Source organism: Pristiophorus japonicus, chromosome 1 (assembly GCF_044704955.1).
Source record: "Pristiophorus japonicus isolate sPriJap1 chromosome 1, sPriJap1.hap1, whole genome shotgun sequence".
NCBI lineage: Eukaryota > Metazoa > Chordata > Chondrichthyes > Pristiophoridae > Pristiophorus > Pristiophorus japonicus.
In genome coordinates this window covers 218,228,642-218,251,402 of record NC_091977.1, presented here as the reverse complement: position 1 = coordinate 218,251,402, position 22,761 = coordinate 218,228,642, and the positions used below count along the sequence as shown (strand labels likewise).

Here is a 22,761-nt window from a genome sequence, read left to right as displayed (position 1 = left end):
GGGCCGGGAACTGGGAGCTGGGGGCTGGGGGCTGGGAACCTGCACACAATCTGTGCACCAAGCTCATTAAGGCCTCAAAAATGACTATGGTGAGGGTGCCTTCCTGTAATGCAGCTGGAGTAGCCAAATCGTATCAAAGCGTACAGAGCTGTGTGGATTGGGTGAGGAGAGCTGCTTCCCATAGGACCGGCCTATCATAAAACCAGTATCCCAGGATCCCTCAGAAAATAAGTCTTGTGTCATCTTGCTTGAGCCTCCTTCCTGCTCGGCGCTGTTATGTATGGAGAAAGAGTCAGACTGAACACTGTGAGCTCAAAGTAAAGTGTGACCTTAGTCTTTTATTGCAGCTTTCCAGAGTGCCTCTCCAACCTGTGAGGCCTCCTTAAATACATATGTTCCCAAGGGATTATGGGATCCCTTGGGACTCCAGGGGATGAGCCCTCTGGTGACTGTACAGAATAAATACAAGTTTACATATATATAACAATACTCTCCCCCAAAGTCAATAGTGTAACTATTTACAATGGGAGTCGATCTGGGGCCCTTCTTGCCCTGGTTGATCGTCTCGGTGTGAAAGCTGGGATTGTTGAATCATTTGTTGGGCCCTTGCTGGGCCGCTGTGCAGCTGGCCTTGCTGGGCTGTCTGGTGTGTTGGGTCCTGCTGGGCTGCTGTGGATAATGGGTTCTGCTTCGTGGTCAACCGTGGTGCCGGTTGCCACTGGTGTGTATGTTGGAGGATCAAAAAAGGTAGGGTCCAAGATGGGTTGCTCAGGATAGTCTGTAAATCTGAGTTTAATTTGGTCCAAGTGTTTATGTTGAATGAGTCCATTTGAAAGTTTGACCCGATATACCCTGCTCCCCTCTTTGGCCACGACAGTGCCGGTAAGCCACTTGGGACCTTGTCCATAATTCAATACAAAGTCAGGATAATTGATTTCAATCTCACGTGACACATTTGCGCTATCATGGTACGCACTTTGTTGAAGCCGCCTGTTCTCTACCTGTTCATGTAGATCAGGGTGAATTAACAAGAGCCTTGTCTTAAGTGCTCTTTTTATGAGCAGTTCAGCAGGTGGGATCCCAGTGAGCGAGTGGGGTCTCGTGCAGTAGCTAAGCAGGACTTGGGATAGGTGAGTTTGCAGTGAGCCTTCAGTTACCCTCTTCAAGCCTTGCTTGATGGTTTGCATTGCTCTCTCTGCTTGACCATTGGACGCTGGTTTAAACAGGGCAGATGTGACATGTTTGATCCTGTTACGGGTCATGAATTCTTTGAAATCAGCACTGGTAAAACATGGCCCGTTGTCGCTCACCAGGATATCAGGTAAGCCGTGAGTGGCAAACATGGCCCGCGGGCTTTCAGTAGCGGCAGCGAACGTGCTAGCCGACATTATCTCACATTCAATCCATTTGGAATACGCGTCTACAACCACAAGGAACATTTTATTTTATCCAAGAACGGGCCTGCATAGTCGACGTGTACCTTAGACCAAGGTTTGGAGGGCCAAGACCATAAACTTAGTGATGCCTCCCTGGGTGCATTGCTTAACTGCGAGCATGTATTACATCTGTGAATGCAGGACTCCAAGTCCGCATCAATACCGGGCCACCACACATGGGTTCTGGCTATCGCTTTCATCATTACAATGCCTGGGTGGGTACTGTGGAGGTCATTGATGAAGGTGTCTCTGCCCTTCTTGGGGACCACTACTCGATTGCCCCACAGAAGGTAGTCTGCTTGTATAGACATTTCCTCTTTACACCACTGCAATGGCTTTATCTCTTCCTGCATTTCCACTGGGACACTGGACCATCTCCCGTGAAGCACACAGCTTTTGACTAGAGATAATGGACCCAAGTTTCCACATGATTTGTGCCTGATTTTTAGGAGCAACTGGTGGAGAACGGTCTATCCACATTTTTTTTTCTGCAGTTCTAGTCAGGTAGAACAGTTCTACTTTGGAACAGAATTTTTTCTTCAAAAGGGGACGTGTCCGGCCACTGACGCCTGATTTGAAAGTTTCCACAGTGAAAACGTACTCCAAACTAAAGTAGAATGGAGCGAGTGAAGATTTTTGTAGAACTGAAAAAACCTGTTCTACACATTAAAAAATCAGGCGCAGGTTACAAATTAGGCGTCCAGAACGAGGTGGGGGGGAGGGAAGGGAAGTCATTAAATTCTATAATAAATCCTTATTTATACTTATACAAATATTATACAAATAAATCCAACCTGAATAAACATTTATAAGCCAAGAAAAGATTAAATAAACCATCTTCCTACCTGTGTAAAAGTGCTTCAGGCAGGCCTTTCGGGACTGAAGGCTGAATGGGCCGGCCCGTGACTTCGGGCAGCGCCCGTCCCCAGCACCAGATTTACAGGTAGATGGCGTTGGGTTGGGTCGGGTCGGGGAGGTTCGGTTCAGTTCGGTTCGGGAGGGGGGGGGGGAAGAGAGGGAGAGGGGGGGGGAGAGAGGGGGGGGAGAGAGAGAGAGAAGGAGAGGGGGGGAGAGAGAGAGAGGGGGGGAGGTCAGATCGGATCCAGTCCGGGAGCGGGAGTCGGGTCGGGTCCAGTGGGGGGGGGGTCGGGTCGGGGGGCGGGAGTGCGGGTCGGGTCGGGTCCAGTCGGGGGGGCGGGGAGCGGGAACAGGAGCGCGGGTCGGGTCGAGTCGGGGAGGTGGGGAGCGGGAACAGGAGCGCGGGTCGGGTCGGGTCCAGTCGGGGAGGCGGGGAGCGGGAACAGGAGCGCGGGTCGGGTCGGGTCCAGTCGGGGAGGCGGGGAGCGGGAACAGGAGCGCGGGTCGGGTCGGGTCGGGTCCAGTCGGGGAGGCGGGGAGCGGGAACAGAAGCGCGGGTCGGGTCGAGTCGGGGAGGCGGGGAGCGGGAACAGGAGCGCGGGTCGGGTCGGGTCGGGGAGGCGGGGAGCGGGAACAGGAGCGCGGGTCGGGTCGAGTCGGGGAGGCGGGGAGCGGGAACAGGAGCGCGGGTCGGGTCGGGTCGGGTCGGGGAGGCGGGGAGCGGGAACAGGAGCGCGGGTCGGGTCGGGTCGGGTCGAGTCGGGGAGGCGGGGAGCGGGAACAGGAGCGCGGGTCGGGTCGGGTCGGGTCCAGTCGGGGAGGCGGGGAGCGGGAACAGGAGGGCGGGTCGAGTCGGGTCGGGTCAGTCGGGGGGGTGGGGGGGCGCGGGTGTCGGGTCTGGTCCGGAGGCAGGGGGGGGGTGGGAGCGGGTGTCGGGTCTGGTCCGGAGGCAGGGGGGGGGGCGGGGAGCGAGTGTCGGATCTGGTCGGGGGGGGGGGGGAGCAGGAGCTGGCCGTGGGAGGAGCCTCATTCACGCAGCCCCAGTGAGGCCATTGAGCCAGGGCTAGGGGCTGCGTGCTTCGGGCCCCTCCCACACAGTTCGGCGCCTGGAGCTACTGCACTTGCGTGCCCACTGTTGCGCACATGTGCAGAGGTCCCGGCAGTTTTCAGCGCAGGGACCTGGCTCCACCCCCCCACAGCTCGTGCTGGCTGCGCCGAGGGCCAGAGGACCTTCAGGTAGGTGGAGAATACCGAGGATTTTTTTAGGCGCACTTTGTGGCGCGAAAAACGGGCATCCAGGTCGGGACTGCGCCGTTCTAGGCGCGTGTGGAAACTTGGGCCCAATAAGGGGTCCTGGCTTGTCCAGGTTTTGATCTGCCGGACAGTGACGGGTGATTGCTCACTCTCAAATGCTTTCATAACCATGGCTAGATCTGCGGGCTACAATATTTCCACCCCCGTGGTGGGCAATGGTGGCCTACTGAGAGCATCGGTGCAGTTTTCTGTGCCTGGCCTGTGGCGGATGGCATAGTTGTATGCGGACAATGTGAGCGCCCATCTCTGGATGCGGGCCGTTGCATTGGTATTTATCGCTTTACTCTCAGAGAACAGGGATATAAGTGGCTTATGGTCGATTTCCAATTCGAATTTTAGTCCAAACAGGTATTGATGCATTTTCTTTATTCTATAGACACACGCTAATGCTTCTTTCTCAATCATGCTGTAGGCTCTCTCAGCCTTAGACAGACTCCTGGATGCACAAGCAACTGGTTGCAGTTTCCCAGAATCATTAGCTTGTTGCAATACACACCCGACACCATATGACGACACGTCACATGCTAGTACCAAATGCTTACATGGATCATACAACACAAGCAATTTGTTTTAGCATAACAATTTTCTCACTTTTACAAAGGCATTTTCTTCGCTTTTGCCCTTAACCCATTCGTCCCCTTTTTGTAGTAAGACATGTAGTGGTTCTAACAGTGTGCTGAGACCCGGTAAGAAGTTACCAAAGTAGTTCAGGAGTCCCAGAAACGACCGCAGCTCCGTCATGTTCTGTGGCCTTGGTGCATTCTCGATTGCCTCCGTCTTCGCATTGGTCGGCCTGATGATATCTGCCGCAATCCTCCTTCCCAAGAACTCCACTTCAGGCACCAGGAAAACGCACTTCGAACGTTTTAACCTGAGCCCCATGCGGTTGAGTCAACTAAGAACCTCCTCCAGTTTCTGCAGATGCTCGACTGTGTTCCGACCTGTGACCAAGATGTCGTCCTGGAAGACCACCGTGCGCGGGACTGACTTCAGTAAGCTTTCCATGTTTCTCTAGAATATCGCCGCCGCTAATCGGATTCCAAACCGGCATCTGTTATAAACAAAAAGACCTTTGTGCATGTTAATGCAGGTGAGGGCCTTCGATGATTCCTCCAGTTCCTGCGTCATGTCGGCTGAAGTCAGATCCAGCTTCGTGAACATCGTTTCTCACGCCAGCGTTGCAAAGAGGTCGTCGGCCTTTGATAGTGGGTATTGGTCCTGCAGGGAGAAACGATGGATAGTTACTTTGTAATTGCCACAGATTCTGATGGTGCCATCTCCCTTGAGGAAGGAACGATAGGACTGGCCCACTCGTTGAACTCGATCGGTGAAATGATGCCCTCTCTTTGCAGCCAGTCTAGCTCGATCTCTACCCTTTCTCTCATCATGTACGGTACTGCTCTCGCCTTGTGATGGATGGGTCGCGCCCCCAGAATTAAGTGGATCTGCACTTTTATTCCTTGGAATTTCCCGATGCCTGGTTCAAACTGCGAAGGAAATTTGTTTAAGACCTGGGCACACGAAGTGTCGTCAGCGGGCGATAGCGCTCGGACGTCGTCCCAGTTTCAGCGTTTCTTTCCCAACCAGCTCCTGCCAAGCAGCGTGGGACCATCGCCCAGTACCACCCAGAGTGGTAGCTTGTGCACAGCTCCATCGTAGAAGACCTTTACAGTAGCACTGCTGATTACAGGAATCAGTTCTTGTGTGTAAGTTCTTAGTTTCGTGCAAACTGGAGTTAAGACTGGCCTTGAGACCTCGTTGCACCACAACCTTTCGAAAGTCTTTTTACCCATGATGGACTGGCTCGTGCCCATGTCCGGCTCCATTAACTCCATTGTCCATTTAGTTCAACATTCAGCATTATCGAGGGACAATTCGTGGTGAATGTGTGCACCCCATGTACCTCTGCCTCCTTGGTCTGAGGCTCTGGTTCATCACGATTCTCCATGGATCTGTCCTCCTCTGCAACATGGTGGTTTGCAAGTTTAACAGGATTTGCAGCTCGCCTGCACACTCGTTGGAGGTGTCCCATTGTTCCACAGCCCTTCCAATCTGCATGAATGGAAACGATGATCATCTCCACAGCGCCAACAAGGTGTTAATGGCCTTGCATTCACCACCCTTGATGGTGGACTCTGAGACATCTGCGGACATGCAGCTGCAGGTATGTGTGACCTGCCCTGTATGTTATGATTCAAAAGCAACATCATTTTGTTCACAGTACTTATAGCTGCACTTGTGCGCTGAGAGATTTGCTTAGTCTTGTCACTGGTGGCAATGAATGCCTGGGCTATCGCTGTCACCTTATTCAAGGTTGGGTACAGTCAAAAGTTTGTGAAGTATGGTTTCGTGGCCAATGCCAAGTACGAAAAAGTCTCTGAGCATGTGCTCCAAATGTCCTTCAAATTCGCAATGTCCTGCAAGGCTTCTTAACTCAGCGACATAACTCACCACTTCCTAGCCTTCAGACCTTTTGTAGGTGTAGAACTAGTACCTCGCCATCAGAACGCTTTCTTTTGGGTTCAAATGCTCTCGCACCAGTTTGCACAAATCATCGTATGATTTCTCCGTGGGTTTCGCTGGAGTGAGAAGATTCTTCATGAGGCCATACGTTGGTGCCCCACAGACGGTGAGGAGGATCGCCCTTTGTTTGGCAGCGTTCTCTTCCCCATCTAGCTCATTGAGTCACTCCACAAAAGTTTCCCAATCATCTCCCTCTGAGAATTTCTCCAGGATGCCCACTGTTCTCTGCATCTTTGTGTTCGCTATCTGTATCTCATCGGCAGTTGTTATGTATGGAGAAAGAGTCAGACTGAATACTGTGAGCTCAAAGTATAGTGTGACCTTAGTCTTTTATTGCAGCTCTCCAGAATGCCTCTCCAACCTGTGAGGTCTCTTTAAATACCTGTGCTCCCAAGGGATTATGGGATCCCTTGGGACTCCAGGAGATGAGCCCTCTGGTGGCTGTACAGAGTAAATACAAGTTCACATATATAACAGGCGCCATACCAGCATTTGTGTTTTGTTCCTGCATTAGGACTGATGGAATAATGCAACTTGCAGCAAGTTACTACAAATCTGTGTCCTACTGCACTCTCAGTGTGACAACTTGTTTTCATCTGTCATAAGCCTATACTCAGGGCTGTTTAGTTGTCAACTTTTTGGCAGCTGTAATATCTTCTTAAGGATATTTGTCAGCTTTTGCTGTGTACTAAATTATGGATAAGTTAAGAAAAGTATAGAGCCCTAATCACATGATATTATGATGCCACCACTATGAAATAACTCTCAGTTTAAGCCTGTGAATTGCTGAAGACGCCAGGATTAAAGAGTCTGAGTCTTCCAAGGTTCTGTATGCTGTTGTAATTCTATATTATAATATTGCTACTAGGGCATTTTAAGAAAATCATTCATATGTGTGTAAAAAAATAGATGTGTATTTTGGAAGCTTGAAAGTTTTTTAATGCACAGTTTATATTGGATCGCCAGTCCTAATTCAAGTGGTTCTTCACTGTGTTGAGGCATCTGTTGCTTTGGATCTTTAGATTCAATTGTTGCTGGCACCATTGATCACTAAGCTGTCCATGATGACGTGTCTTCAATTAAACTGTTACTCCCTAGAGAGCATGTGCTGTTCAATACTTTTGGTTAGATTTATACAGCACATTTTGAGATACTGCCTCCTAGAAGGTTCTCACAACTCGGGGCTTTAGATTGCAGTGTAGTGTCCTGAGTTATATCGACACTTTTGCTTTGATGCCTTCCCAGAGCCACTTGGTCTGGCCGCAAATATGGCAGCATAAATGCTGCTTTTATAATGCCTCCACAGTATAGTTGGACGCTGAAGAATCTGCCCTGAAACTGGCTAACTGTAGCCACAATAGAAAATGTTGCTGTACCCTGGGCTAATTCCGTTCATGACCATAGCAGAGACACAATGTAACTTCCCAACTAAGGCAGTAAAATATCTCCATGACAAAATAGGTGCGTTAACAAAATAGAAATCTAGAAAAGTAGCAAAGCCTGCTACCTGCTGCACTATCCGATATTGTGCAAATGTTCTTCAACTGAACCCTGTTACATGCTTCAGAGAGTGTACAATGTGGTACAGCTATTATTAAAATAAATATGGTGACTACATGACAATTTTTAAAACCATTATTAACAACATTAGGTAGAACGTAGTTCTGTCAGATTTCTTTGACTAAATTATTAATAGATTTAATAAACCATTTAATTTCCCCTTAACTGTGCTGTTTGAGAGAATTTTATTTTTATTTAACTTAAAAGGTTATTGTAGGGTGAAATATGTTTATGGGACTTTACAAGGCTTCTAAACAATGGATCATATGATGTAGTGTTTTATGGTCAGCTGCCCATCACCCTATATCTGCAAACATAGCTCCTGAGAAACCCATACAGGTAGAGTTTGTGTTGTCCAATTGGGATATGTATTCTCTCTCCCATAGTAGTATACCCACTTAGCTTGGCTCTTGCCATCCTGCTTTGATGCAGCTAAAACTAATCCCAATTGCTGTCCAATTAAGTGTTAAGTATGGAAGAACTCCACAAGACTGAGTACTTTGAGCTAAAACTGATGTGACCTTTGTCTCTTTAATACAACTCCAGAGTGCCTAAGCAGTATGGCAGACAACCTTTTATACTCCCTTGCATGAGGTGTGCAGGAGACCCTTGGGCCTCCAACAGTTGCGCCCTTGGTGGCAAGTCTTACACAGTTACAATGTTTACAAACATAACATTACTCCCCCCCAAAGTCTTTGATATAAATTATTTACAAGTTGAGACGATCCGGGGCCCTACACTCCCTGGTTGATCGTCTGAGTTCAAACTCTGACATGGGTGAGTTGGTCGGACCATTGCTGCACTGCGGCGTGGCTGGTCTGACAGAACTGTTGGGAATGGTGGGTTCATCCTCTCGATTGACAGCGAGGTCGATTGCTGGTTGGGTGTGTGTTGGTGGATCGTAATGGTGATGTCCTCTTCAGGTTGTTCCTGGTTGTCGGTGAACCACAGTTTGGTCTGATCCAAATGCTTTCTGCACGTTTTTCCATTCAATAGTTTGACTATAAATACTCTATTCCCCTCTTTGGCCAAGACAGTGCCAGTGACCCATTTAGGACCATGACCATAATTAAGGACAAACACAGGGTCTCTTGAGATTTACCCGAAACCCAGTCGTCACCCTTACGTAGCAACATGTGCAAGGGTTCCAGCCAATTGCTTAACCCGGGTAGAAATGTCACGCGATACAGCTGTGCGATTGTGGTACATGTTTTTCCGGTGTCGCCGAGTTTCCAGATGATCATTTAGATCCGGCTGGACTAGGGAGAGTCTGGTTTTGAGTGCTCTCTTCATTAACAATTCTGCAGGAGGAACCCCAGTGAGCGAGTGGGGTCGCGTCCGGTAGCTGAGCAGAACCCAAGATAAGCGGGTCTGCAAGGAGTCTTCTGTCACGCGCTTCAAGCTCTGCTTGATAGTTTCGCTTGACCGTTGGATGCGGGCTTAAACGCGGCAGACTTGACATGCTTGATGCCATTGCCGGTCATAAACTCATTGAATTCTGAGCTGGTGAAACACAGTCCACTGACAAGGACGTCGGGCAAGCCATGGGTGGCGAACATAGCCTGGAGGCTTTCAATGGTGGCAGTGGATGTGCTGGATCACATGATTACGCATTCAATCCATTTGGATTAAGCGCCCACTACAACTAAAAACATCTTTCCGAGAAAGTGGCCAGCAAAATCTATGTGGATTCTGGACCACGGTTTGGAGGACCATGACCACAGACTCAATGGAGCCCCCCTTGGTGCATTGCTCAATTGTGAGCATGTGTTGCACTGGTGTACGCATGACTCTAAGTCTGAGTCAATGCTGGGCCACCAAACATGCGAGCCTTCATCATGACTATGCCTGGGTGGGTATTGTGTAGTTTGCGTATAAACGTTTCCCTGTCTTTATTTGGCAAAACCACGTGATTACCCCATAAGAGACAATCCGACTGGATGGACATTTCATCTTTGAAACAGCTTAATTCATCTTGCATTTCCCCGGGAACGGCCTACCAGCTCCCATTGAGGAAACAACTTTTTACAAGTGATAGCACAGGATCCTGGCTGGTCCAGGTCCTGATCTGGCGAGCAATGACGGGTGACCCCTCGCTCTCAAAAGCATCCATGACCAGAAGCAAGTCTGTGGGCTGCACCATTTCCACCCTGGTAGTGGGCAATGGTAGCTGACTGAGGGCATCAGCACAGTTCTCCGTGCTTGGTCTGTGGCGGATAACATAGTCATAGGCGGACAATGTTAGTGCCCATCTTTGGATGCGGGACGAAACATTGGTATTTATACCTTTGCTTTCTGAAAAAAGCGAATTGAGCGGTTTGTGGTCAGTTTCAAGCTCAAACTGAAGTTCAAATAGGTATTGGTGCATTTTCTTAACCCCATATACACATGCTAATGCCTCTTTCTCGCCCATACTGTAGGCTCTTTCAGCCTTGGACAGACTTCTAGACGCGTATGAAACCAGTTGAAGTTTGCCGATACATTGGTTTGTTGTAACACACAGTCAACCCTGTACGAAGATACATCACAAGCTAGCACTAATCGTTTACACGGGTCATAAAGTACAAGCAACTTATTAGAACAAAGTAGGTTTCTGGTCTTCTCAAAGGCTGTCTCTTGAGATTTACCCGAAACCCAGTCGTCATCCATACGTAGCAACATGTGCAAGGGTTCCAGCAAAGTGCTTAACCCGGGTAGAAAGTTACCAAAATAGTTGAGGAGTCCCAGGAACGAATGCAGCTCTGTCACATTCTGTGGTCTGGGTGCATTCTTGATGGCTTCTGTCTTTGAGTCCGTGGGTCTGATGTCGTCTGCAGCAACCTTTCTCCCCAAAAATTCGACCTCTGGCACCAGGAAAACACACTTGGAGCATTTCAGCCTGAGTCACACTCTGTCGAGTCGACTTAGAACCTCTTCCAGGTTGTGCAGGTGTTCAGTGATGTCACAACCGGTGATCAGGAAGTTGTCTTGAAACACAAAGGTGCGCGGAACCGATTTCAGCAGACTCTCCTTGTTCCTCTGGAAGATGGCAGCAGCCGAGCGAATCCCAAAAGGGTACCTGTGGTATATAAACAGTCCTTTGTGAGTGTTGATGCATATCAATCTTTTCGAAGATTCAGCCAGCTCCTGTGTCATGTAGGCGGAGGTTAGGTCCAACTTGGTGAACGACTTTCACCCCACTAACGTTGCGACCAGGTCATCCGCCTTGGATAGTGGGTACTGGTCTTGTAATGAGACTCGGTTGATTGTTACCTTGTAGTCTCCGCAGATTCTGACCGTGACATCGCTTTTCAACACCGGAACAATTGGACTGGCCCACTCGTTGAACTCGATTGGCGATACGATTCCCTCTTGTTGAAGTCTGTCCAGTTCGATCTTGACTTTCTCCCTCATCATATATGGAACCGCTCAAGCCTTGTGATGAATGGGCCTTGCATCGGGGACTAGATGGATCTGCACCTTGGCGCCTGTGAAGTTGCTGATGCCTGGTTCAAATAGCGACGGAAACTTGCTCAGCACTTGGACGCACAAGGCATCATCCACTGAAGATAGTGCTTTGATGTTGTCCCAGTTCCATCGAATCTTTCCCAGCCAGCTTCTGCCGAATAGCCTGGTACAATCCACAGTGATAAATCATGCATGGCTCCATCGTACGATACCTTAACTGCTGCACTGCCAAAGATTAGTATGAGCTCTTTGGTGTAGGTGCGCAGCTTTGTCTGAATCGGGCTCAGTTTGGGCCTTTGTGCTTTGTTGCCCCACAGTTTCTCAAAAGCCTTCTGGCTCATAATTGACTGACTCACCCCTGTGTCCAACTCCATTGATACCAGAATACCGTTCAAATTGACTTTCAGCATGATAGGAGGGCTCTTGGTAGTGAAGGTGTGTACCCCATACAATTCTTCCTCGGGTTGAGTTGCCTCTCTTGTTTGTTCTGTGTGATCCGCGCCGGATCGATCATCCTCTGCCAACTCTGCCACGTGGTGAGTCGCAGCACTCTCGCACATTCGCTGGAGGTGCCCCATTGTTTCGCAGCCCTTGCATACGTAGTGCTTGAATCAACATTGATGGGTTCGATGTTTACCCCCGCAGTGCCAACATGGTGCTAATGGATTTGCATTCACACCCGATGGCGGACTCTGAGTCTTCCAAGGTCTTGCAGCTGCAGACGTGTAGGCCCTGCCATATGCAGTTCTGCCTGCTAGCGATGTTATTTTATTCTCAGTACTTACCGGTGAGCTTCGATGCTGGGAAGATATCTGTCTGGTATTATCGCTCGTGGATATGAATGCCTGGGCTATCGTGATGGCCTTGCTCAGGTCTAGGGATTCGGCAGACAGCAGCTTGTGAAGAATGACCTCGTGGCCGATGCCAAGCATAAAAATGTCCCGCAGCATTTCTCCCAAAAATCCAGCAAATTCGCAAGTTCCTGCAAGGCATCTCAGGTCAGCGACATAACTCGCCACGTCCTGACCCTCGGAGCGGTGGTGCACGTAAAAGCGATACCTGGTCATTATGACGCTCTCCTTCGGCTTGAGGTAGTTCCGAAGCAGCGTACACAACTCTGTATATGTCTTCTCCACTGATTTCTCCGGTGCTAGCAGATTCTTGATGAGGCCGTATATTGTGGACCCACACACGGTGAGGAGAATCACCCTGCGCTTGATCGCTTTATCATCCCCATCCAGCTCATTGGCCACGAAGTACTGGTCGAGACACTCAACGAAGGCTTCCCAATCATCACCCTCTAAAAATCTCTCTAATACCAACGGCAGCCATAACCACGTGAAAGTTCGTAATCTGTTACTCGTCACCAATTGTTACGTATGGAAGAATTTCACAAGACTGAGTACTATAAGCTAAAACTGATGTGACCTTAGTCTCTTTACTACAACTCCAGAGTGCCTAAGCAGCATGGCAGACAACCTTTTATACTCCTTTGCACGAGGTGTGCAGGTGACCCTTGGGCCTCCAACAGTTGCACCCTCTGGTGGCAAGTCTTACACAGTTTCAATGTTTACCTACATAACACTAAGTTCACCCGATATGTTATAGCACGGGCTTGCATTGGAGCTGAGTGAAAGCATCCAAGCTCCCAATGATAGTTTTATCCTCCCGCGGTCTCAGTAATGAGCCACACTGGCTGATCATTTATCAAGAGTACCAAGATTGCTGCCCCTGTCAGTCATTTATGTGTTTACCAAAGAGCCTCACAGGCCACATTTAACATTTAAATCAATGTTTTCATTGATTTGCATACATCTCAAGTTGCACATACTAGCAGATGCTCTAATGTAGAATTTATTCATCAACCAGACAACAATGCTAATAACCATCCTTTACAAACTCCCGGGCCCACAACATTCAGATTCAATTGCCTTGGCTTCATGGCTTGTATTTCTAGGGCTTTTTGAAAAGGAACTGATAAGGTAGATAGAGAGAAACTTTTTCTGCTGGTGGGGGAGACTAGGACAAGGGGACATAACCTTAAAATCAGACCAGGCTATTCAGGAGAGAAGTTAGGAAACACTTCTTCATACAAAGGGTTGTAGAAGTATGGGACTCTATCCACAAAAAAGCAAACAATGCTAGCTCAATTAATAATTTGAAATCTGATAGTGATAGATTTTTGCTAGCTAAGGGTTGTAAGGGATATGGGGCTAGACTTTCCACCAGTTTTGCTTCACTACCGCCCACTTGCCATCCATTTTAACGCTGAGATGAAGTATAACGCCCATTTAGCGCCCATTTCACCAAAAAATGAAAAATAACACCCATTTATCACTCATTCATCGCCCAGTGTTACTTTTGGCATCTAGGTAAGGCCGAGAAATAATTAAACCGCCCGCCCATATTTTTTTGCCGTAAAGGCAGAGAATACAGTTTATAAATGAAACTAATGCTCAGAAACCGGCCATAATATCGCCGAGCGTTACTTTTGGCATATCGCCCATATATTGCTGAAAATATCGCTCACCCAAAAAAACGCTGAAAAAAAGCTGCACTCACCTGACCTTAACCCAGCGATATGGACGCCATTTTGTAAATCGGAGGACTTTTCATATAAAAGGCTGCTTCAAGTTCTGGGGAGTTTTGATTTAATCTGTGAGTTCTTTTAAGTTGATTTGAAAATCTAAACAAACATCTTATATTGTGGATGAATTGAATTTATTTTATGAGTTTTAGTAGGAAAATTTATTGCTTGTGAAGAATAGGTATAATAGTGATTGTTATTGTAATGGGGCCTGTAATTTCTCAGCCTGTATTGATGACTACTCACATGCTGCAGACTAGAGATGGGAGAAGGTATATTGAAGAGCATTATATGCCCAATCAAAGAGGTGGCAAACTGAGGAGGAGGAACTTAGAGAGAAGCGGTCTTACCTGAACTTGTCTGAGAACACGTGCCTTAGGAGACTGCGCTTCCGAAAGGAGGTCATCAGTGAGATATACCAGCTCATTAGGGGAGATCTGCAGCCTAACATCACCATCAGGACCGCACTGTCCATTGAGGTTAAGGTTACTGCGGCATCGGGCTCCTTTCAGGCCTCAGCTGGCGACATTTGCGCTATCTCTCAGCATGCCACACATTGCTGCATTCGACAGGTGACTGAAGCCCTTTACGCACGCAGGATGGACTTTATAAGCTTCCCTATGACCAGGGAGGCTCAGACTGAGAGGCTCTAAGATTCTTGAGAATAGCAAACTTCCCCAAGGTGCAGGGAACAATAGACTGTACGCACATCGCCATGCGAGCACCTTTTCAGGATGCAGAGGTTTTTTGGAACCGAAAGGGATTCCACTCCCTGAATGTGCAACTCGTTGTCGACCATAAACAAATAATCATGGCAGTAAATGCAATATTTCCAGGCAGCATCCATGATGCGCACATCTTGCGTGAGAGCACTGTATCTGACCTGTTTAAGAGTCAGCCACAAGGTCAATGCTTGATGATGCTTGATAACAAAGGATATGGCCTTGCCACCTTGCTGATGACACCCCTGCGTAAGACCCAGACAGAAACTGAGAAGCGATACAACAAAAGCTACATAGCCACATGCAATATCATCAAAAAGACAATTGGAGTGCTTAAGCAGTGCTTTAGATGCCTGGACCACTCAGGAGGAGAGTTAAAATAACACCCTGAGTGGCTAGCTCAATTCATGGTGGTGTGCTGCATGCTGTATAACTTGGCTATCAGTCGGGGACAAGAATTGTCAAAAGGGACTGCCGGTCCACCTCAGGAGAGAGGAGAAGAGGATATAGATGAGGTGGACAATGACCTCAGGGCAGACAATCAGGCTGGCATTGAAACCATGCTCCCACCCTCCTCTAGACCGCAGGAAAGGATCCGTGGTGGGTACACAGCTGCAAGACTGTTACGTCAGCAGCTCCTAAATGAGTGCTTTGCTTGAAATAACATTGGTGGTAGTTACATAGCTGCAAATCTATTGTGTCTGCAGCTCATACATGAATGGTGTGCATTACCTTGGTGATAGTTAAAGTTAAAGTTTATTTACATTACGTTACGTTTAATGATCCCCTTTCATGGTATGGACTCGCCAGTGTTTAACTTTACAGCTATCTGAGAAAATGCATAACAATGTTAAGTTAAATACATTTTTTTTAATGCTAACACGGAATTTTTTTCTTATTCAAAAACATAAAAGATCACAACAGTACCCCCTCCCCCTCCCCCACAACAAATTTAGAACATTTTAACAATAACAATAACAAATACAACAAGGATTATAAAAACCAGCCCCCCTCCCCCAAACCATCCCAACATTGAAAAACTTGATGACAACAACAACAAACAATTTTTTACAGCAAACATGTAACAACTCCCTCCCTCCCTCCCTACCTGCAGCCATGCCCCTCCTTTCATCTCCCCCCTTGGACTTTATCCCACCTCTTCCCCTTCCAACTCCAAGCCACTTTGCCGCAGTGCTCCTCAAGCGCTGCTTCATTGTGGGGGATGACGGCAGATCCGTTATTTGACCCAATGCTGGAGAGGTGGTTTCCGAGGAAACGTCCTCCGAGCCAGAAGCAACAGGCTCCTCCTGGCTCGCATGTGTCTCTGGCAATGGGGGGGTGCGACAACTTCGGGTGCAGTGCCGGATTCCGGGAACACTGATGGCTCTCTGGCACCAGCGTTCCTGGCTATTATCTCCAGGGCCACTGCTATCCGCATCATCTTCTCGTTCATGTTCGTGGATAGAGTGGCCATTTGTTCAGATATTCCGCCCATTGCCTGGAGCAGCTGCTGACCTATTTCAACGCTCCTCCTGGACAAATTAACCATGTCCACGCTCCGATCTGCTGATCGTGGAGCGGTCCTACTGTGCCGAACCAACCTCCGCGGGGTTGGCGCCAGCATGGAGTCCATTGGAGTGCCCTGTGGCAAAGTGCTTGGGCCTGCTACCTCCACGGCCAAGGAGGACATGGCCATAGGAGCACTGCAAGGTACTGGTGATGCTGCTGTAGCCTCCTCCTCCACCTCTTCACAAGCCTCAGTGGAGAGGAAGACCTGCAGCATGATGGGCGAGATTCGGGGCTCCTCACCCCCAGAAACACGATCCACCACCACCGGAATCGGAAGGGCCTGCACTCTTAGCTGAGTATAAAACATAAATGAGAATTAGAAGAGAATGGGGTGCTAGGGTCACAGGGGAATGCAAACGCTACACTCAGCATATGTACGAGAGCAACACTACCGCTATAAAAATAATCACAGACATCACATTTAATAAACATTATGATAGTACAAAATCTGCATTACAATGATTTTCATGAGCCCATCATTAATTACATAACATTGCATCAGTAAAATACATCATATCATCAATCATATATTATACGGATACAAGTGGGTGTGGCATTAATTTACTTTACATCACCCAATGGTCCTCACGTGGCATGAGGACAGGTACCGATGCAGCACGGATGGCCGAATGGTTGTGGATGCTCACGAGTGCCAGCGCCCGTTCCTCAATGTTAGTCGGGTTGCTAAGGACCGCTGGGCTGCCACCCGTGCACCGCTGCTCGGCCCTATTCTTCAAAAGCTTCTTCTGCAAAAGGTGACAACAGCATGGCATGGCATAAGATCATTGCTAGGTACTGTTACAGATACATACAACAGAGAGCACATTACTGACAGATATCATGTTATAATTATGAATATTATTATTACTATTATTATTACTCTACACAACACACATGGTAGTCCACTGCAAACATAGGTTTGTATTAAAAGATTACCGGTCTAACTGCAATACATCAGATCTGAATTTAAAATCATTGACTCATTACACTTACATTTGTTTATATATATTTATATCATTGTAATACTTACTCTTCTGGAAGCAACAAGGTCGTTCCAGCGCTTGCGGCACTGGTTGGCCTCACGCACCTCATGTGTCGCCGACGACACCACTTCAGCGATCTCACTCCAGATTTCCTGGTAAACTTTTGGGGTTGGCTTGCCATGCCCATCCCGGGTCAATTGGGCCCAACAAGATTCAACCCCTTGGAGGAGGCAGCATTGGCCTCATCCGAAAAGTGCCTGGCTCACTTTCTTCCACCCATCTCCTCTCCCACCTCACCCACATCACTGCCCTCACCAACCTCCTCCACAGCATCTACACGCACCTCCTCCATGCTCTCCATTATTTTGTTTTTTCTGTTAGATATGTTGCTAATCAATTACTCTCTCACTCACTAACTGTCGATAGTTTTCACAAAAAACTCCAAATATAAGTCACCACCACTACAATCTCCACAATCCCCACAAGCTTTCTCCTCTATCTCTCGCTCTCTCTCCTCTCTCTCTTTCTCTACGTTCTGCACATGTGCTGATGACCCCTGACCTCCTGAAACGCGGGAAAAGACCGTTGCCAAGGCGTTGCTATGGACGCCGGCCTTCTACGACAGAAAAAAAACGCTACTGCCCATTTCACATTGCTCCCGCTAATGCCCAAATTTTAAAGTGGAAACTAGCAGGTTTGAAAATGGGCGATATTCCGGTGCTCTCAAAAACCAATATAAACGCTAACACTGGAAATATCGCCCACTTTTGGGTGATCTGGACAATAATGGAAAGCCTGGCCCATGGAATCAAGGCAGGTGGATGGATTTAAGATACTGATCAGCTGTGATCTCACTGAATGGTGGAACAGACTCAAGGGGCTGAATGGCCTACTCCGGTTCCTATGTTCCTGTTATGGGCCACACATGACCAAAGAATCATAGACCCCTGGAGGAATGCGGACCTGTTGGGTTCAGGTATTCAAATACAGATTCCAACATGGAGAGTTAACTTGCTTCCATTCTTCCATCGCCATTTGTGTTGTCTTACAGTTGCTTCAGCCCCAAAGAAGCCTTGCTTATCTTCACTTATTCCCCAAGGAGAATAATGATGCCGTTGTTGAAATTATGGCATCATTGTCTTCATTTATGTGCTGATAGAGTGCTTTGTTTTGCCTCTGTCCTGTTCACCTCTGATGCTGAAGGCAGTGGCTAACACTGGAGCTCAGTTCCATTGGGAAGTGTCTTGTTCAAATGGCCATTCTTCATATGCCAGCCTGGATAATGCAATTCGATAGGTTTTCAATCTTGAGGAGCATCGAGGGATGGTCCCCGACTCACCAGCCGAGATCAGCTAACATCACAGATCAGTTCCAAAAGTGTGGGCATTGCATTTACTTGCTGACCTTTTGGCGCACATCCGAGAATGATTTTCTTTATATAAAGTTACAAACACTTCACTGCAATAGTTTGCGTAGCGTCTTCTGGAATGCGCCCTTCCCCCGTGGCCATCATGGCAACCACGGCCTTGCATATTCAAAGCAAGTTATTCCAGAAACTAAGCCTTCCTGAAAACTCCCCAATGTAGTGACACCACCCCTTTAAATATAAATAGCTGTAAGGCAACCAAGACTCGTTGACTTACATTAAGTCCAGATGGAAGCTCTGATTTCTATTTAAAAAATCTTGATTTAGTACTCCCTCCTTATTTTATAGCAGCTCAGCAGCCTGAGTACAGCACCAAGTTAATTGCCACTTTACACTGGCAGGGCTCAAATGGTGATCGTGGCATTGAATTTACCGTAATAGTTGATATTAAAGTAATGATTTCCAAATGCCGGTGAAACATGGCAACCTAAACTGAACACCTTAAACTTTGAACTTACTTTGCTATGCAGTTGTTGCCAAGTCCCAGTCATGCAATTGTGAAAACTTACCTTGTTAAAAATTCTATTGGCCATTTTATGGAATCGTTGTAAAATCAAACACAATTGTGACCATTACACAACATTGTGAAATGACTTTAAAATTTGAATTGGAAAAGGGAATGCTAAAAGCCATGTAATTTGATGTGCACAGATTGTACATTTATCTAGTATCTATGACCTGAGTATTTATGCATCATATAACCATTAATTTGTTAGTGTAAAAGTGATGGGTTTGACTCGTAAATTGGAGTGAGATTTATATCCATATTACTGTAGAATTTATGATGAATTCAATGTTCACTCCATACTGACCATGATTACTTTATGCTCTTTTAATCGTGACAGATAACTGGTGCAATGTGGTCTCTTGTGCTTTCTGCCAGCCTTATCTGTGATGGCTGTTACCATCTGTTTCCTTAATTATTATGGGGGGGCAATCACTATTATGTCATAGCATATCATACTGCACTCATTGGATGGCACTGATGTCATGATTTACCAGATGTATGTGTTCACAACATCGCTGGTTGAGTGGATCATCTATGAATGGATCAAGACTATGGGCTCAAAATTGCCCAGGAGTTGCTCCGTTTTTTTTGGAGCAATTTGATTTTTCTGGAGTATCTTAAAAATCCTGATTTTGCAAATTCAATTTGCGCCAGTGTAAGTGAGTTGGTTAGGATTTTTTTAGTTTAGTTTAGTTTTTTTCAAAAGGGGACGTTACTAGCCACCTATGCCCATTTTGGCCATTTAGGCCACTTTGGACAGCTAATATTTACTCCAAACTAACTTAGGCCAGCGTATGTGGCCGCTCAGAAAACCCTTGCGGAGGGTTAAGAAATCAGCACAGGTAGGTACATCAGAGGCCAGCAGAACTTAATGACTTGACTAAAAAATGTGAATAGGATCAAACAGCTATACAGGACATCATATGACAAACTTCGCAAAGTTAATTTACTATACAACAGAAGCATTCATGGAAGTTTGAACTACAAAAATAAAAGAAGTAAAGAGACAAAACATATTTACATAATTTTTTCAAAATATCCAAATATAAAATAGAAGTTCCTCCTGCTCATAATTCTTATGTTCTTATGTTCTCACAGCCGCCTAAGCTCACCACCATCAGCCCACCCCTTACAAACAACCCTACCTCCCGGGGTGGGTGATCAGACCCTCCAGGATCAGAACAGCACCTGAGGTCAGAGATCGGACACGTCTGGGGATCAGATCTTCCCTAGAGGTCGGGGATCGGACCGCCCATGGGATCGGAACCCCCTACCCCCATGGGGTCGGTGATCGAACCCACCCTGCGGTTCAGAATGCCCCCCCCTCACCCCGGGATCAAACCCCCCCCACCCCGGAACAAAACTCCCCCCCCCTCCCCGGAATCAAAACTCCCCCACACCCCCCTCCATCCCCACCGCCCTGGCTTGGGCCCCACACCAACCTACTTGTTGTGGCCTTCTAGCCCGGGAAGGCAGCTGGCCGGCCTGTGCGGGAGGCCACTCGGTCTGGGATAGGGGCGGGATGCATCAGGTCCCACACTGCAGCACGCACACAGGGGCTGGGGACAGGAACTACTGCGCATGCGCGCACACTCCAATGCGCGTGTGGAGAGCTGCCGGCATTGTTTCTGGCGCAGGGCCCTAGCTCCGACCTCCAATCAACTAGCCACGCCGCGCCAAGCCCCGGGAGAGACAACACAGCGGCCAGTATTGGGGGACATTTTATCGGCGCCCTTTTCAGTCCACTAAGTCGGCGCATCTCTGGTGAGTGCGCCAAGAAAAGGAGCGGGCCAATTTTGGGCTCATTGGTTCTACAGCCTTCGATCCCAAGGTGGGTAAAGAGGAAGCATTGCCAAGATTTGGTCCCAAAACCTTCAATCCCAGGGTGGGTAAAGGGAATCCATTGCCAAGACTCATTATTTCATCAACTGTTTATTGATTATTCACTATGATGAGAATAAGAGGCAATGTGGCCGAATTTCAGGGTCCGTATAAGGCCCGTTTCCGCTGTTTTGCAGCGGCTATGCGGCAGAATCGAGTGGCCACCGTGTTGCAGTCCTTTGGCCACCCCGACCGAAATTCAGGTCGGGAATTTTTCGGCCTGTCCCCATTTCCGCCCCGCTGCTGATAACTGCTGCAAGCACCTCATCAAAACAGGCACCGCTGCTCTCCCTCACCTCCAGAATACTCCACCCGAAATTTAGGTGAAAGAATCATTGCCCCCGCCGGACAGTGCCCCGACAGCTTTCCCTGTTGGCGCACCTTGTTTACGATCTCTCTACTCTAGCGGTGCGGCAGCCATTAAAGGCAAGGGCCGTGGGCGGCATCTTATTTTTTTTGCCGGCCACCTTCCATGTCGGCCGAACTATTGCACCCCTGAGTTCGGCCAGGCAGCCTGGCACCCCCTCTTGGGTGCCGGGCCACTGGCCCGGCCGAAACCCTCCCCAGTGGCCGAATCTAAAAAAATGACGGAATCTCTCTCCTTTAAGTGACGGAATCTCTCCACTTCTAGTCCAATGTTAAAAAAAGTACTTAGTGCCGAAAGCCGATCGAAAGGCCGCCTCAACGCTGCCGGCGGGAAAAACTTTTTTAAAAAAGGTAGGTGTGCCAGCTTTCTGGCGACCCTGAATTACAGCCCCAATTTCTCTCTCTCTCCCTTTTGTGCCTGGGATTAGCGAAAAATCATTAGCAAAATGACGCATGTTGGCATCAGTATAAAAGGATGATCAACTCCTCATTCCACCAACTATATCTGCAGTGGCTTTAATAAGTTTACACTGCAGTTAATGTTGGGGGCCCTTTGTCCATCTTGACAAAGTTTGGTTCTTTGTGCAGAAATTGAAAATCACAGAAGAGTTTGCACTTCAGTCACCCAAGTGGAAATAAGCAGAAGCTAATGCAGGAAAATATAATCTATCATTTCCTTTGTTGTGCTAATAGCTAATTGAAACTTGTGCGGCATGTTGGAAATGACTTCTCAATTTGTTCTGTTCACCAAGCCTTTGTAAATGCAAAGGCTTCAATTACATTAATGGTTGTATCAGGTCAATCTAATTTGCAATTAGACGTGCTGAGTCCAGTTAAGGGATTAAGCCAATGCATTCAGGATCATTCTCTTTCTATTTGGCTGTCAGTTGATCACTTTCCAGTGAAATACAAATTTCATAGTGCCTTTTACATTTCATTTTCTTTTTCACCTAGGACTGCCCTCTGGAAGCTGGTGACTTTCGTGCTCAGCAATGCTCTGCTCACAATGATGTCAAGTACCAAGGACAGTACTATGATTGGCTTCCTATTTACAATGACCCTGACAAACCCTGTGCACTCAAGTGTCTGGCAAAGGGCACGGCACTAGTTGTGGAACTGGCACCTAAGGTACTCGATGGTACACGATGTTACACAGAGGCTCTGCACATGTGCATCAGTGGAAACTGCCAAGTAAGTAATCACTGCGTAACTGGAAACACAATTATGATTCACTGTTAATAATATTTATTGTTAATATTTAGTAAATTCAATTATATTTGATTTTTGTCTTCTCCCAGCACCTCCTGAGTTTCTCACACACAGGCCGCGATTTTTCCTACTGGGTCGGGAAGCGAGGTGGGCGCCTTCGGGTGCGAGCTGGAACCTCGCTCCCATCTTCATCCGGCTCTCTCCAAGTGATTTTCTGTTGATGGGGCCTGTTAAGCCTGCCTTGCGAGGTTCCCGGCCAATTAAAAAGAGGCGGGTCTGATTACTTCATTTAATGGTGCGTCATCAGCCGGTTCCCTTAAAGGGACCATGCCCATATACATTTTGACAGTTGTGCTGTCAGTGTTCTGCAGC

At 47.7% G+C, this 22,761-nt stretch overlaps 1 protein-coding gene across 1 annotated transcript in view; it reads left to right on the top strand.

Moving 5' to 3' along the window:
• Positions 1-22,761, top strand: part of LOC139260510 (ADAMTS-like protein 1) — a 456,828-nt gene that overhangs the window by 96,710 nt on the left and 337,357 nt on the right. The window contains exon 4 of the mRNA XM_070877021.1: positions 22,135-22,371. Coding sequence (XP_070733122.1) covers positions 22,135-22,371 — 237 coding nt within the window. The remainder of the gene's footprint in view (positions 1-22,134; positions 22,372-22,761) is intronic.